At 42.1% G+C, this 25433-nt stretch overlaps 1 protein-coding gene across 2 annotated transcripts in view; it reads right to left on the bottom strand.

Annotated features, from left to right (window-relative positions):
- Positions 1 to 1760: 1760 nt before the first annotated feature.
- The window catches only part of METTL27 (methyltransferase like 27), a 79653-nt gene continuing 55980 nt past the window's right edge, over positions 1761 to 25433 (bottom strand). For both annotated transcript variants that reach the window (XM_073565778.1, XM_073565779.1), the window contains exons 2-6: positions 19306 to 19474; positions 17713 to 17841; positions 4939 to 5074; positions 2729 to 2821; positions 1761 to 2071 (exon numbers count right to left, since the gene is read on the bottom strand). In XM_073565778.1, coding sequence (XP_073421879.1) covers positions 1836 to 2071; positions 2729 to 2821; positions 4939 to 5074; positions 17713 to 17841; positions 19306 to 19425 — 714 coding nt within the window. In that variant the 5' untranslated portion in view covers positions 19426 to 19474 and the 3' untranslated portion in view covers positions 1761 to 1835. The remainder of the gene's footprint in view (positions 2072 to 2728; positions 2822 to 4938; positions 5075 to 17712; positions 17842 to 19305; positions 19475 to 25433) is intronic.

The following is a 25433-nucleotide window of genomic DNA, read 5'->3' as shown; positions in this document are numbered from 1 at the left end:
GTAGTATATATAGTATATATGTAGTATGCATGTTGCATGCATGTAGTATATATGTTGTATGTATGTTGCATGCATGTAGTATATATGTATTATGTATGTAGTATGTAGCATGTATGTAGTATGTAGCATGTATGTAGCATGTAGTATATATGCAGTATGTATGTTACATGTAGTATATATAGTATATATGTAGTATGCACGTTGCATGCATGTAGTATATATGTTGTATGTATGTTGCATGCATGTAGTATATATGTATTATGTATGTAGTATGTATGTAGTATGTAGCATGTATGTAGCATGCATGTAGTATGTAGCATGTATGTAGTATGCATGTTGCATGCATGTAGTATATATGTTGTATGTATGTTGCATGCATGTAGTATATATGTATTATGTATGTAGTATGTAGCATGTATGTAGTATGTAGCATGTATGTAGCATGTAGTATATATGCAGTATGTATGTTACATGTAGTATATATAGTATATATGTAGTATGCATGTTGCATGCATGTAGTATATATGTTGTATGTATGTTGCATGCATGTAGTATATATGTATTATGTATGTAGTATGTAGCATGTATGTAGCATGCATGTAGTATGTAGCATGCATGTTGCATGTAGTATATATGTAGTATGTATGTTACATGTAGTATATATGTAGTATGCATGTTGTATGTATGTAGCATGTAATTTTTTTTTTTTTTTTTCTTTACATTCAACACATTAGCCGGATGATGGGACTACTACTGTCCCATCATTGGCTAATGTGTCAATCACTGTCATGGTAGCAGGCATCGCCCGATGGGACTTGTAGTCCCATCGGACGATGCCTGCACAGACCCCTGGAGCCTGCACAGCCCACCGGCAGGCCGGCACAGCCCCCCGGCAGGCCGGCACAGACCACCGGAGCCTGCACAGCTCCCCGGCAGGCCGGCACAGACCCCCCGGCAGGCCGGCACAGACCACCGGAGCCTGCACAGCTCCCCGGCAGGCCGGCACAGCCCCCCCGGCAGGCCGGCACAGACCCCCGGAGCCTGCACAGACCACCGGCAGGCCGGCACAGACCACCGGCAAGCCGGCACAGCCCCCCGGCAGGCCTGCACAGACCACCGGCAGGCCTGCACAGACCACCGGCAGGCCTGCACAGACCACCGGCAGGCCTGCACAGACCACCGGCAGGCCGGCACAGCCCCCCGGCAGGCAGGCACAGCCCCCCGAAAGGCCCGTACAGACCCCAGAGAGGCTGTACAAGGCAAAAATAGGGTTTTTCTTATTCCGATACCGGAAGTCCCATAGACTTGTATGGGACTTCCGGTATCGGAATCGGCGATACCCGATATTTTTTTTAGATCAGCCGATACCATCCGATACGATACTTTTAAGTATCGGACGGTATCGCTCAACACTAGTGCCAACACTTGCTGTGTGGTTACTTCCTTTCATGGGATGATCTTTGCGATGCAGGGACTTGCATTGGAGAGTCTCGTCTAATATGCGTGGCCATTTGCAGCATGCTGCTATTTTTTCTCATGCTAAATACAGCAGAGAAAAAAAAAAATACACAGATCAGCACCGACTCAATGACTAACATTGATCAGAGTGCAATGCGATTTTTTTCCTCGCATGGCACTCGTCCGTTTAATACACTAGTTTGAGCAAACCCTACACATGAGAATGGCGGCCCATGAACATTGGGCATCTGTGCAGTTGTACATAACGTATGTCAGCCCTTGGGACTTAGCACAAGAAAATGTAAGCTTTTTGAATAACAGTTTACTGAAAAACTCCAATAAAATGTAAAGTGATATATAGGGTAGTTCATGTACTATTAACTGACGATAGGAAGGGGTAACATTTTTCTAAAGATATATATGACGCCGGGGATATAATCACTTTCTTGAGTAATCTCCTTGTCTGACGTAGCCTTCTCCCACTGCTCCACTTCTTGTACCAGGACGTGCTTCCACAATCTTTTGCTGTGTAAAGACGCTATTTCTTCTTCAAGTTCAGCCTTGTAATGCAAGTTGGAGATGTTGCTACGTGTGGTCATGCACACAAAGCCACCTACATGTGGGCAGAAAAACACAGTCTTTAGTTTAGGGTGGGGCTGAAATATTAAGTATATTTTCATAATAATTTATAATAATTTATTAATGACCTTTTCTCAGGTTCTTTGTATAGCAATCAATAACTACAAAAAAGTAGGAAAATAAGAAAAAAATGGGAGTACTCCAAATTTGTATTATTACTGTGCAGAAGCATATGCAGGACTTTGCTCATTACCTTACATGCACATACATTATTGCCATACATGTGAGATTAATTGCCAACCGCAGTGAATGTATCCATGACATACACTTAAAATTGTCATGGGTACGATATAGATAGCGCCAACATATTCTGCAACTTTTGATATCCCAAGCCAGCACTAAAGTGGGCGGCATATGGGTGAAATGGGGTGTGGCAGCACCCGTTCACCCAAATTATGGAGAATTATGCCACTTTCCTGGCATACCTCATTGCAAATGTTACCCAAGTTCCAGACTACTAAGTTTCTGGCGTTTTGCAAACAGACGCATGGCACCGAGAAGATGAGCCAAATTCATTAAGCGGACTGTATGCTAATAAATTCGAAGCATCCTACTCACAAAATAACTTCATTAGATTGGCGTGTACAACACAATTCTTAAGGAGTCAGGCCCATAATATCTATATTCTCACCTGGTTTTGCAACACGAAGCAGTTCGGGAAGCACCGATACTGGGACCTGTCCATCACTGAGGGCTCCTACTATAATAACAGCATCATACTTTTCTGAAAACAGACGATGTAAAGTTATTGATAAATTCCATTGCATCATGGTCTGACATTCATTATTACATACCGGTATATATCCAATACTCAAGACATACGGTTAGTCTGATGATCATTTGAAATAGTTTATTTCATACCCATCTGTAAGGGTGCATTAGGCCTGCTAATCTACTCAGAGGCATCTACAAAACCCCCCCCCAAAAAAAAGCACACCACGTAGTGTTTTTTTTAACCTGCGAGTCAACAGACAACATCAGTCATTATATGCATATACAGTGGCATACATCAGATGGTGCATGTTTAGGGCACATGTTCTGTGTGGATTTGAGTGTAGAAAATACAAAGTTGTTGAGATTTTTGAAATCTAACATATTTGACACATTTTCCAAATGTAAATTGACCTGCCGTTTGGATTTACCAATGCTCAGCATGTCCATTCATTGTGTGGAATTCATTGTGGACTTCACCCCGTATAATCCAATACATTTCCGGAAAAAAATTCACATGTAATAAATTCAGATTATGAAGCTTAAAGGGAACATGTCAGCAGTTTTGGCCGATATAAGATACGACCACAGCCTTCCAGGGCTCATCTACAGCATTATAGAATGCTGTATGTAGATAAGCCCCCTGTCCGACCTGAAAGATAAAAAAAAAGTAAGTTTTATTATATTCACCTGCGGGGGGCAGTCCAGTCGATGGGTGTTGCAGGTCCGCGTCCAGCGCCTCCCATCTTCTTGCAATGCCGCCCTCCTGTTGCTTCATCGCTACACGACATCGCGCTCCTGCGCAGGTGTACTTATCTGCCATGTTGAGGCCAGAGTACAGTACGACAATGAGCTGGCGCCAGGAAAGGTCAGAGGCCCAACGCCTGTACACTGCAGTACTTTGGTCTGCCCTCAACAAGGCAGATAAGTACGCCTACGCAGGTGCGCGATGCCGGGAAATAGCCAACTGCTGACAGGTTCACTTTAAAACACTGAGGAAATGCTACAGCAACGCGGCAGAACATCCACATCAAGTCTTCAACAATTTGGTGCTGCCCTTGTTGGTTGTGGTCAAATTGGGAAATGTTGGGCTACTTTGTTTGACACAGATGAAAAGACAGCTCCTGTAATATAATATTATGGACCTATTGCTGTCCAAACAACTAATTTGTTATCAATACCATCAGAGCATTCCTCTAGATCACCACTCACCAGAGCGTTCCTCTATATCGCCACTAACAATTGAGATCATTAGCACAGTGCAGGGGATTGAAATCTTTCATTCATGTCCATGTGAAAACCTTGTGCCGATAGCAACCATGTGGAGCTACACAGCCTGCACAAATGTTCTCTCTCAAAGGGCTACGTGGGACTTAAAGGGAATCTGTCACCCCATTTTCGGCCTATAAGCTGCGGCCACAGCCATCAGAGGCTTATCTATAGCATTCTGTAATGCTGTAGATAAGCCCCCGATGTAACCTGAAAGATAAGAAAAAAGAGTTAGATTATACTCACCCGGGCGTCCGGTCCAGTCTGATGGGTGCGCGGTGCGGTCCTGCGCCTCCCATCTTCTAGAGATGACATCCTCCTCCTTGCTTCATGCTGCGTTCCTGTGCAGGCGTACTTTCTCTGCCCTGTTGAAGGTAGAGTAAAGTACTTCAGTGCACAGGCGCCGGATCTTTCTGACCTTTCCCGGCGCCTGCGCACTGCGCAGAGAAAGTACGCCTGCGCAGGAACGCAGCATGAAGCAAGGAGGAGGACGTCATCTCTAGAGTATGAGAGGCGCCGGACCGGACCGCAACACCCACCCCCCTGTGAGTATAGTCTAACTTGTTTTTCTTATCTTTCAGGTTACATCAGGGGCTTATCTACAGCATTACAGAATGCTGTATATAAGCCCTTTGATGGCGGTGGCCGCAGCTTAAAGGACGAAAACGGGGTGACAAATTCCCTTTAAAAACTAAAAACGTGAGAAGGTCTGACTCTGCAGTTCAGCTTCACTAGGCACAAGCAGCTGATTGATAGGGGTACTCAACCCATCTGATACTAATATACTGCCTATGCTAAAGATAGATAATCTTAGTATCAAATAACCCTGTAACCTCTCTAGAACTGTTTTTTTTTCTTTACCAGAATCATATGGCAATTGTTCCTGTCCCAGCATGCTCTGCTTCAGCTCCAGATACAAATCTTTCTTCTTAGCAATTTCCAGCATTCCTGCGCTGCCGTCCAAACCATGAAACAAGTTAAAGCCGTAGCGCTGCAACTGGAAAGAAAAGTTAAACGCTGAAGCCAGGTACACTACATTATAATAATAATATACTTATTGTAATGATTAGCGGTAAATAAGACCAAGAAAGAATTCATGTATTGTATCACAGCCAACCCCCAATAAATGAACACTGATTATGTGTCGAAATGTATCGCACCTCCAGAAACTCCCAGCCAGACGGCTAAATAAATACCCTGAAGATGTGACACCCACAACGGGTGAGTGGAACTCCTTAACATCTTCATAATCATTTGGTAGAATTAGATTTAAGGGGTTTCTGTAAATAAGGAAACTTCATAGCATAATAAAAAGTGAAGAAACAAAGATGTATCGGCTGAGCCACTAGTTGTCGCCATCTGCTGACAGTGAGTAGAGATCTTGTACGTGTTGAGTAATGACAACACTATTTAAGTAAGGGCCAATTTGATGCCCATCAGTCATGAGATCAGGCCTCTGGAGAACATGCTGACACTTTATTCACTGTCTATAGGACTGATGGAGATAGTGGAGTACAGCACTTGGCTATCTTTGTCAGTACTATGGACATTCACATTAGGGACACAAGACCCTTATTCTCCTGACAGGTGGTGGACGCAATGGTGGGACCATCAGTGAGCAGACACTTAAGTCCCATTCTGTCAATAGACAGCAAGTTGTAATTTTGGGAAAACTCCTTTAATAACTTATACAGACATAACTTATACAGACATTTTCTTTATGATATTGAACAGCTTTTTTTACATTAAAATTCAAATTCTTAGGTAAAATCTGTATCAGTGAAGACAGATTACTACATTACGGAGATAGGAGATGGCAGCTGCTAATAAGATTATATGTAGAAGTGATAGAAGTAAGCCTTCTACATGTGATCTTATCAGCGCCAACTGCCATTTCATCTCAGTAATGTAATAATCCATCTTCACTGATACAGATTTTACCTGGGAATTTAGAATTTTGAAAACAAATGTATGCACCAATATATGGAACACATTATACTGTATGGGGTAATATAAGGGGTTCATTATACTGTATGGACCAATATATGGTGCCCATTATATTGTATGTATCACTCTGTTGGGTCCATTATACTGTATGTAGAACTATGTGGGGCCCATTATACTGTATGTAACAATATATGGGACCAATTATACTGTATGCATTAATAAGTGGGGCCCATTATACTACATGTAGGGTCATTATAGTGGACTATACTATCCGGTCTAAAATGAAAAGTCTGCAGTCACTCTGTGCAGATACAGTTGAAAGCAATGATGAGGGAGGGAGCATCACACTGCCTCTCCCCATCAATCCCCCTCTGCGTCAGATGACGTCATTACTTGACACCCGGAGTCCTGAGATGTGCGGCCGCAGGGAGCAGCAAGGGAACGAGGAGGAGGGGGTAACTGTTGTATTCTTTTATGGGCATTGCATTATACAGTATGGAGGCCTATGTGGGTGCATTATACTATATCGGATCTGCCTATGGGGGTGCATTATACTATATAGAGACCTATGGGGAGTGCATTATACTATATAGAGCATGACTATGGGGAATACATAATACTATATGGAGGCCTCTGGGTAGTGCATTATACTATATATAGTCTGCCTATGGGGAGTGCATTATACTATATACAGTCAGCCTATGAGGGGTGCATTACACTATGTAGAAACCTTCGGGGAGTGCCTACCATGGAAACCTTCAAAAATAACCTGAAGACCTACCTCTTCCGACAAGCCTACAACCTGCAGTAACCACCAATCCACCAAACCGCTGCACGACCAGCTCTTCCCTTGTAGATTGTGAGCCCTCGTGGGCAGGGTCCTCTCTAATCCTGTACCAGTCGTGACTTGTATTGTTTACGATTATTGTACTTGTATGTACTATGTATACCCCTCCTCACAAAGGGAATCTGTCACCCCTTTTTTGAGATAACATATAATGATATCATTCATTTGTGTGTCACATAAGGATTCTCTTAGGACTTTTGCTTCCCCCTGACCCCGCACCTTTCATGCATAAATACCTTTTTTATATCGGTTCAGACGTATGTAAACTGCCACGGTCCGGTCTGATGGGCGGGGCTTATTCAACTGCTCCCCCCTCCCTGTCCTGCTCTACACAAGAAGAAATGCGTAGAGCAAGACAGGGAGGGGGGAGCAGGTGAATAAGCCCCGCCCATCGGACCGGACCGTGGCAGTTTACATACATCTGAACCGATATAAAAAAAGTATTCATGCATGAAAGGTGCGGCGTCAGGGGGAAGCAAAAGTACTAAGGGAATCCTTATGTGACACACAATTGAATGATATCATTATATGATCTCAAAAAAGGGGTAACAGATTCCCTTTAAGCGCCATGAAATAAATGGCGCTATAATAAGTAACAATAATTTTACTATATAGAGCCTGCCTATGGGGAATTCATCATACTATATAGAGCATGCCTATGGGGAGTGCATTATACTATATAGAGGTGCATAAAAAGTGCATTATACTAAATGGAGGCTATTTAGGGGGCTATCATACATTATGGGGATTACAGTGAGGGGGGCATCATACAGTATTGGAGATAATGTGGGGTCCATCATACAGTATTGGAAACATTAAACAATTTGGGGACTACTAAGGGGGTCAGACTGTGTGTGTGTGTGGGGGGGAGTACTATAGAGTGAGAGGGCATTATACTATGAGTAAGAAAGCATCACACTGTGTAGAGGGGAGTTGTACAATGGGGAGACTGAGAACATTATTAAATGTTAAAAGGTCACTTATTGTTATAGGGGAACTCCGGTTATAGTGACTGTCGAAGGGGCACACATCTGTAAGTCACTATCTGTAACTGAACTGTAATCACTTATATGTTCTGCAGCATCGATATTTACCACTATATGGTCACCATATGACAGTATGATCACTGTTGGTCTTTGTATAGAGATGATTTTCAGTAACAGCCCGGTCATCTGCTGAGGTTCTCCTACATCCACTATTAGGTTGTGCCACCATAGTTGCTATCAGGGTTACCTGGTTAGAGGCCCACTCAGAAGTCCCCCCACCCCCGAACCAAAAACCTAGCAAAGCCTCTGTCACTGATGACTTATCCCTTATTGTTGTGGGTCCAACACATGTTCTCCCCCAGAGATCAGCTTGTATTAGCTATGGTTGCATATAAACATTGAATGGAGCTTAAAAGTACACCTCCAATCACTATACAGCGGCCACTGCCAAGAACCGGAGGTCAGCTGCTTCGCATTAATTATGGCTAAAGCAGGTGAGAAGGTAATTTTGAGGTCTTGTACCAGAAAAATGAAGCATTGTCATCTATAAAATATAATCAAACGAATTAACATCCTTAAAAATGAAAATTGTAGTGTAATGGACTATACTGTAAATTTATGAGGTGATAATAATGAAGAGCATCATGGTATTGCATGTAGTGCTAATATCAAACCTATGCTCAGGAAAAGGGATGTAAGAGGCATTCCATCATGTATATGTATATATTAGCTTGATAGTAATTTTACTGACCTCATAGCAGATGCGAAGTGAATTTGGTATTTGTATAAGGGTACATTTAATAACAGATGTGTTCACCCCATGAGGAATGCATCAAAACTGGGATGTAATGTAGGAGAACTGCAGGCAAGATTACAAAAAGCAGTTCATAGACTTACAAAAATGGCAGAGAGCTGAGTTAGGCATTTGATAAAGGGAATCGGTCACAGGGTTTTTGCCTCCTAATCTGAGAGCAGCATAATATAGGGGCAAAGACCCTAATTCCAGCGATGTGTCACTTACCCAGCTGCTTAGTATACAGTGGCTTGCACAAATATTCACCCCCTTGGCTTTTTACCTACTTTGTTACATTAGATTGTAATTGCAATCTGTGTTTAAATATTTTTGTATTGTGTGTCTGATGCATCAGCATTAATAGTCCAAGTTGGTGAAGTGAAGTGAGAAAAATATAGGCATAAATTAAATTTATAGGCTCAAATAAGAAAAGATTTGCCTATGTTTTCATCCCTTTTGCTATGTTGCCTCTTAAAATTTCTGGTACAAGCAATTACCTTCATAAGTCACATGATTAGTGACAGGAAGTTCACTTGTGTGCTATCTAAGTGTCACCAGGAGGGCAGTAATCAAAGAGGAAGCACAAAGAGCAAAGGTAACCCTGAAGGAGCTGCAGAGTTCCCAAGCAGAGACTGAAGTATCTGTCCTTACTACCACAATAAGCCGTACACTCCATAGAGGTGGCCTTTATGGAAGAGTGGGTAGAAAAAAAGCATTTACTCAAAAGTCTTCACTCAAAAATTGTAAGGTTTATTTTGAGTTTGACAAAAGAAATGAAGGAGACTCCCCAAATGTATGGAGGAAATAGCTGTGGTCAGATGAGGCCAAAATTGAACTTTTTGGTCTCCAAGGTAAATGCTATGTCTGGCACCAAATCAACACAGCTTATCACCCCAAGAAGACCATCCCACAGTGAAACATGGTGGTGGCAGAATCATGGTATGAGGATGTTTTTTGGCAGTAGGGACAGGGAAAATGGTCAGTGACAAGGGGGAAATGGATGGTGCGAAATACAGGGATATTCTTGAGCAAAACTGGTTTTAGTCTGTTAGTGATTTGAGACTGGGATGGAAGTTCACCTGCCAATAAGACAATGACCTAAAGCTTACTGCTAGAGCAACACTCGATGGTTTAAGCGGAAATGCGTAAACGTTTTGGAGTGGCCTAATGAGAGCGCAGATCTTAATCCGATTGAGAATCTATGGTCAGACTTGACGATCGATGACTACATCTAGTGAACAGTAAACTTCAAGGAGCGGGAGCAGTTTTGTGATGAGAAATGGGCAAAAATCCCAGTGGCTAGATGTGGAAAGTTCATAAAGACTTATCCAAAGTGAAAAAACTTAAAATTCCAGGTTGTGAGATTTCGCAAGCCACTGTAGTTATACAAAATCACTGTTTTATTAGCCTGAAAATAATCACTAGAGGACTACTCCCAGGTAGCCAACCCGACCCATATCCCCACTCCCACCACCATGGATTGGCAGCTTTCTGCCTATGGAAAGTGTATACAGAAGCTACCAATCAGTGGTGTGGGCAGGGTTATACAAAACTCAGCATTCAGAGAATTGGTAAATCTGCAGGAGACAAAAAGGTTTCCAAAAACTGTAGAACCCAGTAAAGTTAGTGATGTTCGCCTTCTTAAAGGAACCTATCATGTCAAAGAATGCTATTAACGTGCAAATGTGTTTATTATGGAGGATAATGGAAAGCTAAAGTCATGCTGCAGCCGCATTGAAAACCCGGATGCTGGAAGGAAATGAACTTTAATCTCCCCAGCAGCCTTGAGCTTTAAAGGGAACCTGTCACCTGTTTAATATTCCAACAAATGTCACCACTTTTTTCTGCTGTTTTTCTGCATTTCACAAGCGATTACATGGTGTTCTGATTCCACCTGTACACCTCAAAAATACCATTTGATTTGGTCCCACATTGTACTTAAAAAGGAGACTGGTCTGGTCCAATGGGCATCCTTCCTTGCGGCATCCTCCTCTCCGCTAGTAAAACCTGTTCTCCAGGTCTGATTGATGTGGATGACATGTCCTTCATCATCCACATAGCTGAATGAAGTCTTGTAACATCGCCGGCCGTCATCCACATCAATCAGAGCCGGAGCACAGCTTTTACTAGCAGAGAGGAGGAACAGACACTGCAGGGAGGATGCCCGTCCGACCAGACCAGCAACATTTAAATACTGCAAGTCAACACGTACAGCTCTTTAAAATAGGGAGGAAGTCATAAAGAAACTACATAGTAAAAACTACATACTTTTATTTGCTGAAAACTGGAATACCCCTTTAACTTGTCATCACTGTTGTGAGTTCATTTTCCCCTTCACCGTTGATGTCTGATGAACTCCCTCTGCTGGTGAAGAGAGGTAGTGAAATTGATTGGGTTGGGAAGAACCTGTCATCTGAACAGGTGGAGCCTGATTGGACACCCGGAATCACTGAGTGGATATTAGGCAGCCGACGCCCTACAGGGGTGCTGGTGATCCTTTCTGCTCTGAGCTCTTGCAAACCAGTTCAGTACCTGTCTTCTGAAAGCTAAGTATTTGCTCTCTTATTTTTCCATGAGATATTGTCTGCTTACTTAGTGTGTGTGTTCTGCCTGCCCTTGTTGGTACAGGCTGGGCTCCATTTTTGTCTCTGGTCAAGTTGATCTTTTTCTCAGTCTTCAGAATATACCTGAGTGCTGATATAGTGTTTTTAAAGTCTAGTGACTTCAGGGCCTTTTTTCTATCAGACGTGTTGGACATTATTTTTGGCAGTATTTTTGCGGATTGCAGCCAGTATCTTTTCTGTCCTTTCCTATTTAGTTAGTTGGGCCCCATTGTTTGCTCAGCCTGTCTTTCTGTCTGTGTTTTCATCTGCTTTTCACCGACAATACATGTTGGGGGCTGTCTATTGCTTTGGGGTCTGCTCTGGGGCAGTTTAGATTTCCCCTTTCTTTCTTTAGGCTTATTTAGTTCTCCGGCTGTGTACGAGGGGTCTAGGGAACCGTAAGAACCCCCCACGGCTACTGCTAGTTGTGTGAATAGGATCAGGGGTCTGCAATCCGATAGCTACCAACCTCTCCGGTTTTCTGGACTTAGCTTGTATTTTTGTTTTTTCCTCCTTCGGTGACTCATTCATAACACATCACCTTACTAAAATCTTATTTCGTAATGTCCCCATTTCCTATATTTGCTGAACCTAGTAGAAAAGTTTTTACTTTAGTAGCGACCATACTAAGCATTGGCCAAAGATAATAGGGGCGATCTGTGAAGGTTATTAACGTTACTAAATGGAATTACCGTACTAGTTCATGAATTATCCCAGTATATGTAATGTCTGGGAACCCTGAGCTGAGTGACACAAAGGATCTGTCGTTGAAGATGCTATAATATACACGCAAGCTGAACTGGCCACCAAAATAACACAATTAACAATATTTAGCACAATAAAAAGCATTTGTAGACCCACTATGTATAGGGAAATAAACCGTATGTGGGGTAAGCACTCAAAAGATCATTTCAGACTTAATACCACCACTTTGTTATGACAGAAGACAGAAATGATTAAAAAAAATAATCTGTTTCATGAATGACTCAATGAGAGAACAGTACAAAAAAACAAAACTGAACAAAAACTTTAAAAAACAGTTGGGACTGCGTGATTCATACATGTATGAAAAAACAGGCATGCATAACATAATGAATATTTATGACAAGCTAAGCCTCATAAATATGCATAACTAAGGTAGACTGTTAAGGAGCAAGACCATATGCAAGGAACAGCAATAAGACTGTCCTGCTATGATACGGTTCCCTGTATGTTAGCAGTAACCCCCAAATAGAAATAAGTAGCATGCATAATATACATATAAGCAAGGCTCACAAATACAGACCATGTGCGATTTTCAAGAAGAACCACATTGCCCAGCACCCCAACGTGCGTTTCACATGTAGTTTTGTCAGGTGAATGACTAAGCCTGTGCATAGAAGCCCTACTAAAAGGTGCCTCGCTACCAAGCATAGTGCTCCTGTAAAACTGCCATGTACTAGTACAACCCAGGAGAAGTCAGTTCTTAGGGGATTTAGAGAATCAGGTACTGAAACGATCAGCTGAACAATGTGCCCCTCATAGCTGCCAGCTGTGGAAGGATGCTCAGAACCTCTGGTGAAATCTGTCGGACAAATGTAGTGGAATTTATATATTTAGAAATGCTTTCAACAAGCCAGTTTTTCCCTGAATTTATACAGCACAGATTAAACCCATTCAAAGGAAAGACATGTGACAATAATGGCTAAATGCAAGAACAAATGTGAAAAAGACTTCTCCAGCTTTCATTATGGATTTTGCCTGAAGCTGTAAAGAAAGAAATGCACAGCGCTTCCCTTGGCTAGTCATGCACATCCAGTCCTGATTATAGGCTTCCTAGACGCAAAGGAAAATCAATTTCATGGGTCATAAGCTTTACATTGAGGGATGGCACTGAGACAACAGTTGTCAGCAATGTGGATTTAATGCACAAAATAAAGGCACGATAATAAATTGTGCATGTTGGCGTGAATGTAGATCCTAAACATTGTACGGTGGAGTTTGGGGTGACAGTCTCGGTGTAACAAGTCAAATTAACCCTTGTCCAGATTACACATACCCTTTCAGATTTTGCATTAGACTGAGCATCTTCAGCTCTGTCTCTGTATGAAGATTTGTAAATGACATTGATGTAGAAGCGCCGACAGTGACTTGGCAATCCAGAGTGGGATTCCTGAAAACAATATTTGCTCTGTAAACTGGAAAGATTTTGGGCCTCTTACGTAGAACAATTTATAAAAAGGAAATCGGTAACCCCTAGCATTGTCTACAGATCCCGTACACTGCCCTGTGTTAATATTATTGATGAAAAGTGGTGACATGGCCTCAATAAAAGCGAAAAATGTGAATTACCTAAGATAACTGTCACTAAATGTTGGAGACAAAATAAAGCTGGAAATTTTATTGAGAAACACACAACATGTAGTGAGTAGGGATGAGCGGACTCAAACACGGACTTTCCCTGGAAGTCCATTGCAACGTTTGGCGTTCCAAGGGAAGCCCGTTGCAATATTCGGAGATCTGTTGGAGTAGTGAATATATATGGTCATAGTACAAATATATATATATATATATATATATATATATATATATATATATTTTTTTTTTATTGTGCACTTGCATTTTAAATACTTTGCTTCACGAATTCTGAAATAAAATGATGGTATGCACCAAATACACCTGTAGTGAATAGAAATATGAATAGGTTGAAGAGTGGCTACCTGTCAATATGATTTGTCTCTATATTGATGGCGTTTGGATTCTTCTGTAATAAATGGTGGTCTGTGGTATAATTGTGAGAATGCAGTGGATCTTTCACCTTGGATCCGTGCTGTGCTAGACAAACAGTGTCATCAGCGCTCCGGCCGGTCTCGCTTGCTAATTTTTACATGTTTGAAAAAGAAAACTGCTGCACTGTGCACACAAGACGTCGCTTGATACAAGCTCTCTTCAAGGCAAAAAAAGAAGAGTTTGGGTTATCTTACGTGTTTCTGAGTTACCGTCCTCCTCCATCAGGGATTACACTCCATAGTGAATGACAGTTCTTTTATAGGCAAGTACCACAGCACATTGGTCCAAATACTAATTTGATCATATCCTAAAAAGCAAACAGTTCCATTTCACTATTGAGACCTACTGGTTTCAATGTATTTAATGTGAACATCCATTTACTTTCCACTCTTGACATTTGATGTATATGGATTTCCTCCCCTCCAATGTTTTTTGTTTATATTTTCTATGCCCCAAAAAGTACCGTACTTCTCTTTAATTTACCATTATGTGCTACCTTGTGAAATGATATTGGATGGCCTGCACAAGAAAACGCATTGTCCATTAACATACAAAAGCGGGTACATGATAAAGAGCAGGAGATTAGGGAAAAAAAAGCTACCGAATATAAACTCTTCAGAGACAAAATTCCCCATGTTGATAAAATAGATCATACCAATTAGACAAAATTATGAATTAAAAATAAGAATCAATGGACAATTCGATGGAACGTTCTTCACTAGAGATTACAGTCCATACCACTTCATTCCAAAATTCAATTCACATTACCGAAAATGATGGGATCATAGAAGATATTTACTACCAATCTCACCACCAGTAGAACGAGTAGATCCCAAATTAATCTAAATCAAATGGAGCGATTTCTTACTTACCATTAATACCCAACCAGATCCTGTTATCACTCATAATCGCTTTGAGATCTTGTCTATTGAAATTATTGAGAACACATCACAGAACGCAACACCAAGATCCATCCCTCTGATAAAAGAATGGCCCAGAAAAAATACTAATGAGGGGGGATAATCTACCAAAAAAAAGAAACCGCTACTAACAATGTAGATGCAGGCCAAAAAATTTTCCATCTCCGTAAACATGAATTAACAAATGCTGAACTAAGTTTACTACAAAAGGGTTTAAAATGTGCTCCCACCTGTTATTATAATGAATTTGATGCTTTTATAAGTATAAAAAAAAATTCATGGGCAATTTAGCCTTAAAAAATTATCATATAAAAAGAAGATCAATAATCTCATCATTGATGCGACTAGCAAAAAACTTGGATCTGATCAAAAATATGAGGAAAATGGAACGCAATATATACACACTAATCTTAAATGCAAGTCCACATCAAGGAATATTCAGAAGCTTAATAATAATATCTCTGCTTACCAAGTTTTGGAAAGTAAGTAAAAAGAACTATAATAGCCTTGCCAAAAATGGAACAACAAAATATAAAAAAAAAAACTTCAAGAAAATCAGGAAAAACTGATACATCCAGCAGATAAAAGGTGGGGGAATCACTATTTTAGATCAAGAGACATACCGCGCTGAAGCTATGCGGCTGCTTAAGGATAAAAAATTTAAAACAAAAAAAGTTTAGTCATACCATTAATTTAAAAAAAAAACAATTAAAAGCCTTAGTTGATGTAGGGAAAAAAAGTAACATCTTATCAGCACAGGAATATAAGATATATAAACACCCAGAATCCATGCTTGGCCATGTTCTATCAAGTACCAAAAATTCATAAAGATGAACGTAATACACCAGGCAGGCTTGTTCATATCGGTAATGAATTAACAGCCAACCTTTCTGAATATTTAGATCATATTCTACAAAAATATGTCCTAACTTTACCAACTTACATCAAAGACCCTAAACACATTTTACAAATACTAAAATAAATCAAATGGGAATCGCATTAATTATGTGGATATTAGATATATTGTCACTATATAAAGCCATCAACAATGAAAAGGGATGGGAAGCGGTGGAGGTTTTCCTACAAATGGGAAAGGCTGATCTAGAAATACCATCAAAACAGATAGACTTCATATTTAAAATTGTGAGTTAAAGCAAACATTAATAGCTTTTTTAATGATCAGTTTTACATGCAGATTTGGGGTACGGCGATGGGGGCAAGATTCGCACCAAGTTTCGCTAATCTCTACATGGGCAGGTGGAAGGGGGTCTGGTCCACTGGAAACGCATTATCGAAGATATTTATTTCATTTGGTCCAGTGGACAAGAAGACTCATTGACCCAATTTTAAATGATATTAATGAAAATCATCTTAATTAACATTTTACTCTACTACTAGTACCACATCAATGAATTTCTTAGACATCACTATATTTATAGATGAGAATAACATAGCTACCAAGATATACAGGAAACCCATAGATAGCAATAGTTACATTCAAGCGGAAACTTATCTACCCATTTATACTCATGGTTTGAAAATATCCTGAGAGGACAATTCATGTGAATAGGATAAATTGTACCAAAGTGGAGGATTACTGTGAAGAATCGCAAAAAATACATTTGTACAAAAAGGATATGATCAAGCCAAGCTAAAAGAAATTAATAAAAAATTCCATTGTCATTAAAATACAATACGGCAAACAATGCAGAAAGAGATAAATACCTATAATAACCCAATATGATCATGAGTGTAAGTTAATAAAACAAATGTTAAAAAAGACACACATTTTACATGAAGACAAAATTAAGGGGGAACTTATTCCACCCCAGCCAAGCTTTGTATTGGAAAAGCAGGGAATTTAGCTAACAAAATAGTCCTTACAGTGATCAGAAATACATGAAAAGCAATACAAAATAACCAGAGGCAGAATGTTTTTTTCTACATATACAAAATGCACAATGTGCAAATTAATAGAAAATCATAACCTATTATATGCATTTGAAACTCCAGAAGGAACATTTACGAGAAAAATTCACATAAAGTGCTATACCAAGGGGGTCACATACTGCATAAAGTGTGCCAGAAACTATATATAGGCAGAACAAAATGTGAATCAAGAGTCAGAATTAAAGAGCACATACATAACAAACAGTTTTTTTGTAGTCCACCCAATATCATATCACTATAAGGTAGCACATAAAGGTAAATTAAAGGGAAGGTCTTTTTGGGGTATAGAAAATGTCCAAAAAAAAAAAACCAACATAACATTGGAGGGGAGGAAATCATATACATCAAATGTCAACAGCGAAAAATTAATGGATATTTACACAAAATACATTGAGACAACTCATTGACAGGTAGACGCTCTTCCACCTATTGATATTTATATGCACTGCAGGTGCCTGTAGTGCACAGCATTGTTTATTTCAGTACAGTACATTGTGCAGTGTGTTAGCAGATGTAGCTTCAAGCTCCGACATTAAGTGGCAGCGCTAGTGCACAATTGTATTGTGTATCCATTTTCATTAATTCTACATTCATACATTACTTAAAATCTTGCAGATTATGCAGACATCTTAACCAATATTTTCCAAATTATCCACAACCTCCCATAATTTCAGACTTTTTACAGTTGGACTGGATGGACAAATGTCTTTTTTTGGCCTTGCTAACTATGTTACTATGGTGCTAACTACCGTATATAGAAATATCACTGGCACTACTGCCCACTAGTGGCTGTACTGTGTATTGCAGGTAACATTTGTACCTCTTCTGCTGCACGTCCAGTTCCACATGCTACATCCAGAACAAGCTGCAACTCTCGATTTACCAGACAAACTGAGGCCAAGGCCCGCGCGGCTAAACGTGGGGCTTTATATTCTAAGATTGAGACATCCTTTAATGAAAAAAAAACACGACAAAAACATACAAAATTTAAGTCATGTATACATTATAGCGTAAAAGTCATTAGCTGCTCCTATAGAAAGCTATTACAGTATGTTGAAGACTTATTGTGGATTTTTATGCTATATATCTTTTACACAATGCACAGTAAGTCATGTATGGACATGCTTGCGATATTAAAATATGAACAGAGTGTCAATTATTGAACAGAAATTTTCTGTAATATGAAATTTTGTAAAATCTACAGTCATATGTTAAAGTTTGGGCACCCCTATTAATGTTAACCTTTTTTCTTTATAGCAATTTTGGTTTTTGCAACAACTATTTCAGTTTCATATATCTAATAACTGATGGACTCCGTTATATTTCTGGATTCAAATGAGGTTTATTGTACTAACAGAAAATTGACCGGTGCAAAAGTATGGGCACCCTTATCATTTTCTTGATTTGAACACTCCTAACTACTTTTTACTGATTTCCTGAAGCACTAAATAGGCTTTGTAACCTCATTGAGCTTTGAACTTCATAGCCAGGTGTATCAAATCATGAGAAAAGGTATTTAAGGTGGCCACTTGCAAGTAGTTCTCCTATTTTTTATAGCATTTTTTGCAGCGTTTTTCTCATTCAAATGAAAAAACAAAATCAAAAACATAGGCAAAAAAACGAATATAAATGCGCATAGTATGTGCAACGTTTTTCCTGCCAAGAGACGAGTTTCTGGTCAAGAAATTTCTGCTGCAAATACTCTGTGTGCACATACCAAAATTATGATCAAAAGAACTACATTTATTTTTTTAAAAAAACAACCGAATAAAAAAAGTACGGTAGGTACTTCAGTGCTGTCGGCTGGGGCAGCATACATTCGGCAACAGATTAACGTTAAAGATGTATTTAGCCTCCTATCTGTGGTATAGAAAACAAATGATTTCTGTGGTATGTTGCTCTAAACCTATACTGTGCGTTATAAGGAGGTTTTGGTCTTTCCAGTGGCCATTCTCATATTATGAACTACCGCGATAAATGTCCTTCTAAAGAGCCGAGATTGTTATGAGCCACTACAGAGTCCATACGTTATGGAAAGGCTTTGCTAATTGGGAACAAATTTACGGCTCATGAACAGATTTACAGTATATGGTGATAATCCCAGAGCCAGCATTCTCCACCTCCACTATTGTATTGAATAAAATAAATCTTATTTGTGTTTCAAAAATTCCTTTCAAGCATTTGAGCATTAGCCTTGAGATAAAAATATCTTAACGATCATGAGAAACATACTTATAGTCAGGTGTGTCCAAATTCTATTTCATGGGAATGCTATCTACGCAAGCAGCATGTTTCTTTTTTTCAGCTATTCCGGCCATAAATCCTGTGTTTCGTTTGCCTATATGGCGTATCCTTCTTTATCTGTAGTCGGGGGATTAAGACCCAATTTGTCTAGATAGCCAGGATCTCTTACCTCTTCATACCGTGTAGCCCACCGGTCGTAAAACTGTAGCTTGTCCGAGAGAGAGCAGTCTTTATGAGCAGCTGCAATTATATCTCTGACTTCTTGTAGTCCTTTATCACTATTCGCCATGTTTATAGATTTTTAAAAATGGCACATTACACTTGTCCTCAAAAGATTTCTGGGAAAAAAAAAAAAAAAACAGAAAAAAAAAAAAAAAAAATCAGAAAAAAAGGACATTTAAAATATGTATCATAATTGTACTGAAGTTGAATAAAGCATACAGCATCGAGTCTCTGATTTATAATGGACCACGCACACTCACTCATTCATTCCTACAGAGGGGAAAAGTAGTATTTGATACACTGCTGATTTTGCAAGTTTTCCCACCTATAAAGAATGGAAGTCTGTAATTTTTATTGTATATACCGTATTCTTCACTTTATAAGACGCAACGGATTATAAGATGCACCCCAAATTTTGAGGAGAAAATTAAGAAAAAAATATTTTTTAATAAAATGTTGGTGCTTCTTGTAATCCATGCATCTTATTGCTTACCGGGGGTGGTGGCCGCAGTGAAGTGGGGTCCCAGGGTCACTGCTGGAGGAGGCAGGAGTGTGGTGATGCTGCAGGCCGCAGGCAGGGATGAGGGGGTGCTCCAATGTGTAGCATGCTGCGGCGGGGGTCTTGTGCAGCTGCCAAGTGTCTCCGGTGTCCAGCAGTGTTTCCGACACTGTCCGAGGCTCTGCTGACATTTTGCAACAGGCCAGAGCCCCGGGGCACTTTCATGGTTCCCTCCAGTCCATCACACAGAGGGAATTGAGAAAGTGCCCCAGGGCTCTGGCAGTGCCAGAGACACTGATGGGCAACGGAAACACCCACAGCACCACTGGACACCCCTGCGGCCTACACCAGGTAAGGCATGTACACTTTGTAAGACGCACCCCCAGTTTCCCCCTAAGTTTGGGGCGAAAAAAAAAAGTGCATCTCACAAAGCCAAAAATACGGTACACTTCACCTGGGAGACAGAATCTAAAAATAAACTAGAAAAATCACATTGTATGATTTTTACATAATTAATTTCATTTTATTGCATGAAATAAGAGAGCAAGAATTCTGACTCACAGGCCTGCTAGTTTTTCTTTCAGAAGCCCTCCTACTGTGCACTCATTACCTGTATTAATTGCATCTGTTTGGACTCGTTACCAGTATAAAAGACACCTGTCCACACAATCAATCACACTCCAACCTCTTCACCATGGCCAAGACCAAAGAGCCCAGGGACAAAGTTTTAGATCTGCAGTGTATCAAATACTTATTATTCCCACTATATACCCAACAGACAGAATCCAAGACTGAAAGTGTGTGATGTTTTGGTCCACAACCCTGACCTTTGTCTGACCCAATGGATTGTGTGGGAACAGGAGACACGGCTGATATTTTCTGCTAAAACACTAAAAGCGGATTAAGCAGAAAATAATGCTAAAGGTAAAGCATGGTAAACATGCAATCTATTGGGTGTGACGAAGGGCTGGATTGTGGACTAAAACAGTCATTTTCTGAGTGACGTGCGAGTCCACAATCCGGACCTTTGTCTGCTTCTTATAATGGAGTCAGAACACATGACACATACACAAAGTGACCAGGTCAGTAAGACCCTGTTCACACCACCCAAGAACTAAGACACAAAAAAACACACAGTATGACAAACGTGCATAAATACTCTGTTGTAAAATATATGTAACAGTAAGCAGCAAGTGCTAGTAAAAGATTTTTTCTGTGTCTTAGTTCTTGGGTGGTGTGAAAAGGGTCTTACTGAACCCTGCTCATGATGGAATTGTTCACATGATCAGGTTTTAAATATATTAGATAGGACTGCTCCGAGAAGGGTACACCGTGATGTGGTGGAGTGGCTGAGCGTTCATTTTTTTGCAAAAACAAAAACGTATCAACTAAATACCCTGGTTTTGTTAACATCTTTTACTAGCACTTGCTACTTACTGTTACATATAATTTACAACAGAGTATTTATGAGTGTTTCTTATAATGGAGTGTCAAGTTCTTTGTTCTTGATCTATATACACTATGTGCATAATTATTTGTGTGTATAAAGTGAGTATTTTGATCATAACGTTTATGCAGATTTTCAAACGCCAAACTGTAGAAACGTGAAGGCTTATTGTGTAGGGTCGAGGGCCAGACTGGGAGGTGGTCCCTCTTTTACCGCGCAAAGACGTCACAGACACCAGATGGAGGCAGATTTCGGGTACAACAGGTCCAAGTTTATTCCCAGCTGTCCGTCTGATGGCCCCAGCAATACACCGCAATTCTTTCACGGCCCTCCGTTTCCAGGGAATATTATACTCACATCCTGGATAACCATATTATACTCACATCTTGGATACTTCTTTTGTCTGCGGTGTTACACTATTTGATTTATTGAAAATAAAATAAAAAATTCAAAAATTTTGAAAATCTTGAAGATTGTTTGGCAAGATTAATCCACTCGAGTGCGACTGTTCATCTATTGACTATTGTTTGTGGACCCTCCACGTACAGTCAGCACCTACCTCCATAGCAAGAGTGCGCATCTTTTCTCTTCTGTTAGGCCTGTACACCAACAGAAGTTTTACTGGTCAGCTGTCGTCAAATTCGGTATGTTTTCCCCCAGGACCTCGTCTGTACTGCGGTACTTCGTGTCAGGACCACCCCCCTGACTTCTTTCCTCCTCAGTCCCCTGGTTTAGCTCTCCTCACAACACACAGTTTATCACAGACTTCTCGTCTCTTGAGCTCCTCCCGGGGACTGGAACTTTCTGGAACCCTCCTGTCAAATTTATAACTTTCCCTGTTCCCTGTAACTCCGCCCCCATGACCAACGGTTTCTAAAGCCCTAGGCTGCTGTCAAATCCTGAACTCACACTCCCCCCGCCATCTTGTGGTCATCCAGGGTACTGCACTTTGTCTACACTATTCAGCTGTTTTCCTTCTATCATAACTCACAAGTCCGTCCATCCGTCAGGTCACCTTCCCTACAATTGGATGAAGCAGATCAGGTGATGTGTATCTGTGTAATGAGGGAAGTTGTGGCCCAAAGATACAACACCCTTTATCAAGGTGTGCAGAATTATTAAGCAGCTTGTTTTCCAAGTCCGTCCATCCGTCAGGTCACCTTCCCTACACTTTCCCTTCCTTTGCCTATTGTCTTCCCCGACAATCATAGTCCCTGCCTTCGTCGTTTTGAAGCTTCCCCTACTTTCCCCTTCTGTCACCTTTCACTATCTGGTATGCCCTGACTGAGGCCTCACGCCTACCAGATCATTGTCAGCGTCCGCCTTCTTTCTTCTGGGGTGTCCGTGGTGTCAGGGACCTGATTTTGGACTGCTGTCTGTTTCCACATCTTCCATCTCTTTGCCTCTCTCTCAGTAACAAGTCATGGTCGGCGTCCCGGTCACACTGACCCTCTTATCTCATAGTCCCTTTGGTCACACAGACCCCCATACCCGGACCTGTTGCAATTTTCTTATGCATATTACACATTAAACCAACTTTATAATAGCACAAGTACCCCCTTTTTCATTTACTGATTCTTTTTAGCCAACACACAAAAAAACATAACAGGTTTACTCCCCCTTCCTTGGACATTGACACTCCCCTTTTTTTCTGTATTTGCATCCCCGCTATGTCAGGCAAAACATTTTAACTCTCCTATAGGTGTAAGAGGGGAAAAAAAAACAACACAAAATTTTTTTTTCCTTTAACCAGGACGCAAACTGTCCCCATGATCTGAATACCGATGCAGCAGTTTCCCGACAGTCCAAACCATCTTCTGGTGGCTGGTAGCAAGAGGCCCCACAGCCGTGGAGCTCCCAGGATACAGGGAGTGTCCTTAGAGTCCTCTCTACGGGGGTTCATGTTCCTCGGGTTCAGAGAGCACAGCTACCGCATAGTAGCCGCGGGGACAATACTCCTTATAGTAGGATACCAAGTCCCCCTCTTGCAAGGCCCAGCCATGACGTATAGAGGTCACATTAATATACACTTTCTGGCCGGTTGCGAGGTCTCGAATGAACCCGTACCCTTTTTGTAAGTTAGTATACACGAGCCATCCCAAGGATCGTGTAGCAGCCATACCAGCCTCTCCCCTCTCATGGAGCAGGTTCCACACTTCCCGCTCCCTGGCCTTCTTCTTTTTGATGACCTCCGTGACACAGAGGGTCCAGCGTAGGCCCCAGTGGGCGGGACGTAGCCAGGGTTGAAGGCGGAGCAGAGGCGGCCGTAGATGTCAATGGCCCAGCAGCCGCTGGGGCCAGGCGGCTGGTAGGGGCAGCCGTAGTCTCCGATGAATAAGCCGCAGAGCTCCACAAGTAGGCTGCGACCGACTCCGGTGATGACGCAGAAGTGACCGCGGGGCAGGCCGCACCCGGAGTTGCAGACGGGGCCAGAGTAGCGGCCGGTTTCATGGACGAGGGTGCTGCTGGCAGGGGGAACGTAGCAGCGTCGGCCGCGGGTAGGCTCTCAGGTACACGGGAGGCCATGTGCTGCGGCCGAGTGGTGGAGGCCGCTTGCTGAGCCGGAGGAACTCTCACCTTCCCCGGCGCCGCGGCCTCCGGCACATCATCCAGCAGCCTCCGCTCTTCACCCCGCCATCTGGCGGGGCTAGCCTCCAGGCTCAGGGATTCCGCGGGGAGGCTCTCTGGTGTTGTCTGTGGCGGCTGCTCCCGCGGGGCCTGCATTCGCTCCTCTTCTCTGCCAGAGGTCGGGATGGCTGTCCGTGACTCCCAGGTGCAGGTCTCCCAGCGAGACTCAATTTCCCGATGCCACCGCCACTCCAGGCGTCCGAGGCCTCGACAACTACAGCTTCGCATCCTGTCCGGTGGGCAACAGTCAAATGGCGCCAAACAGCCGCAGCCTGCCTTTTCTTCCGAGCCACTCCCTCTGTTGGGTGGGGCAATGGCCGGTTTCTCCACCCAGCTGCCAGGGTCCAGTATGTGGGAGCGGCGGCCTCCTGGCACACTTCTCTTCCCCCAGGGGTACGTTGGAGGGGGCCCCAGGCCGTCCGGAACAATTGCAAACACCCGGGCCTCTCCCCTGCGTTGGAGCACCACCGCCATCTTGGACAGAACCTGGTGCCGCCCCGGATCCTCTGTCAGTAGCACAGATCCACAACAGCGTCCCCAATTTGTAATCCACAGGTCAGCAATTTGTAATCCACAGGTGTTGATATTCCACAACATAACAGTCCAAGTCCTTCTCGGTTCTACAGATGCAGGCCTGCCACGGAAGGTATCGTATTAGCGGCGGTGATCTTGCCGACTACGCCAAATGTAGGGTCGAGGGCCGGACTGGGGGGTGGTTCCTCTTTTACCACGCAAAGACATCACAGACACCAGATGGAGGCAGATTTCAGGTACAACAGGTCCAAGTTTATTCCCAGCCGTCCGTCTGACGGCCCCAGCAATACACCGCAATCCTTTCACGGCCCTCCGTTTCCAGGCCCCGGTATACACACACCGTACTTTCACTTGAGACGTGGATACACACACCGTCCCTTTTTCAGCTTAGTGACGTTCCTGCCAGTTTGGTCACTGTGGCCGCCTTAGGCCTGTACACCAACAGCAATTTTACTGGTCAGCTGTCGTCGTCAAATTCGGTATGCTTTCCCCTGGGACCTCGTCTGTACTGCAGTACTTCGTGTCAGGACCACCCCCCTGACTTCTTTCCTCCTCAGTCCCCTGGTTTAGCTCTCCTCACAACACATAGTTTGTCACAGACTTCTCGTCTCTTGAGCTCCTCCCGGGGACTGGAACTTTCTGTAACCCTCCTGTCAAATTTATAACTTTCCTGGTTCCCTGTAACTCCGCCCCCCCATGACCAACGGTTTCAAAAGCCCTAGGCTGCTGTCAAATCCTGAACTCACACTCCCCCCTGCCATCTTGTGGTCATCCAGGGTACTGCACTTTGTCTACACTGTTCAGCTGTTTTCCTTCTATCATAACTCACAAGTCCGTCCATCCGTCAGGTCACCTTCCCTACAATTGGATGAAGCAGATCAGGTGATGTGTATCTGTGTAATGAGGGAAGTTGTGGCCCAAAGATACAACACCCTTTATCAAGGTGTGCAGAATTATTAAGCAGCTT

The sequence above is a fragment of the Dendrobates tinctorius genome, unplaced genomic scaffold (assembly GCF_039654945.1).
Source record: "Dendrobates tinctorius isolate UK_male_01 unplaced genomic scaffold, ASM3965494v1 ptg000016l, whole genome shotgun sequence".
Taxonomy (NCBI): Eukaryota; Metazoa; Chordata; class Amphibia; order Anura; family Dendrobatidae; genus Dendrobates; species Dendrobates tinctorius.
The sequence above is the reverse complement of the archived record's forward strand: the minus strand, read 5'-3'. Positions and strand labels throughout refer to the sequence as shown.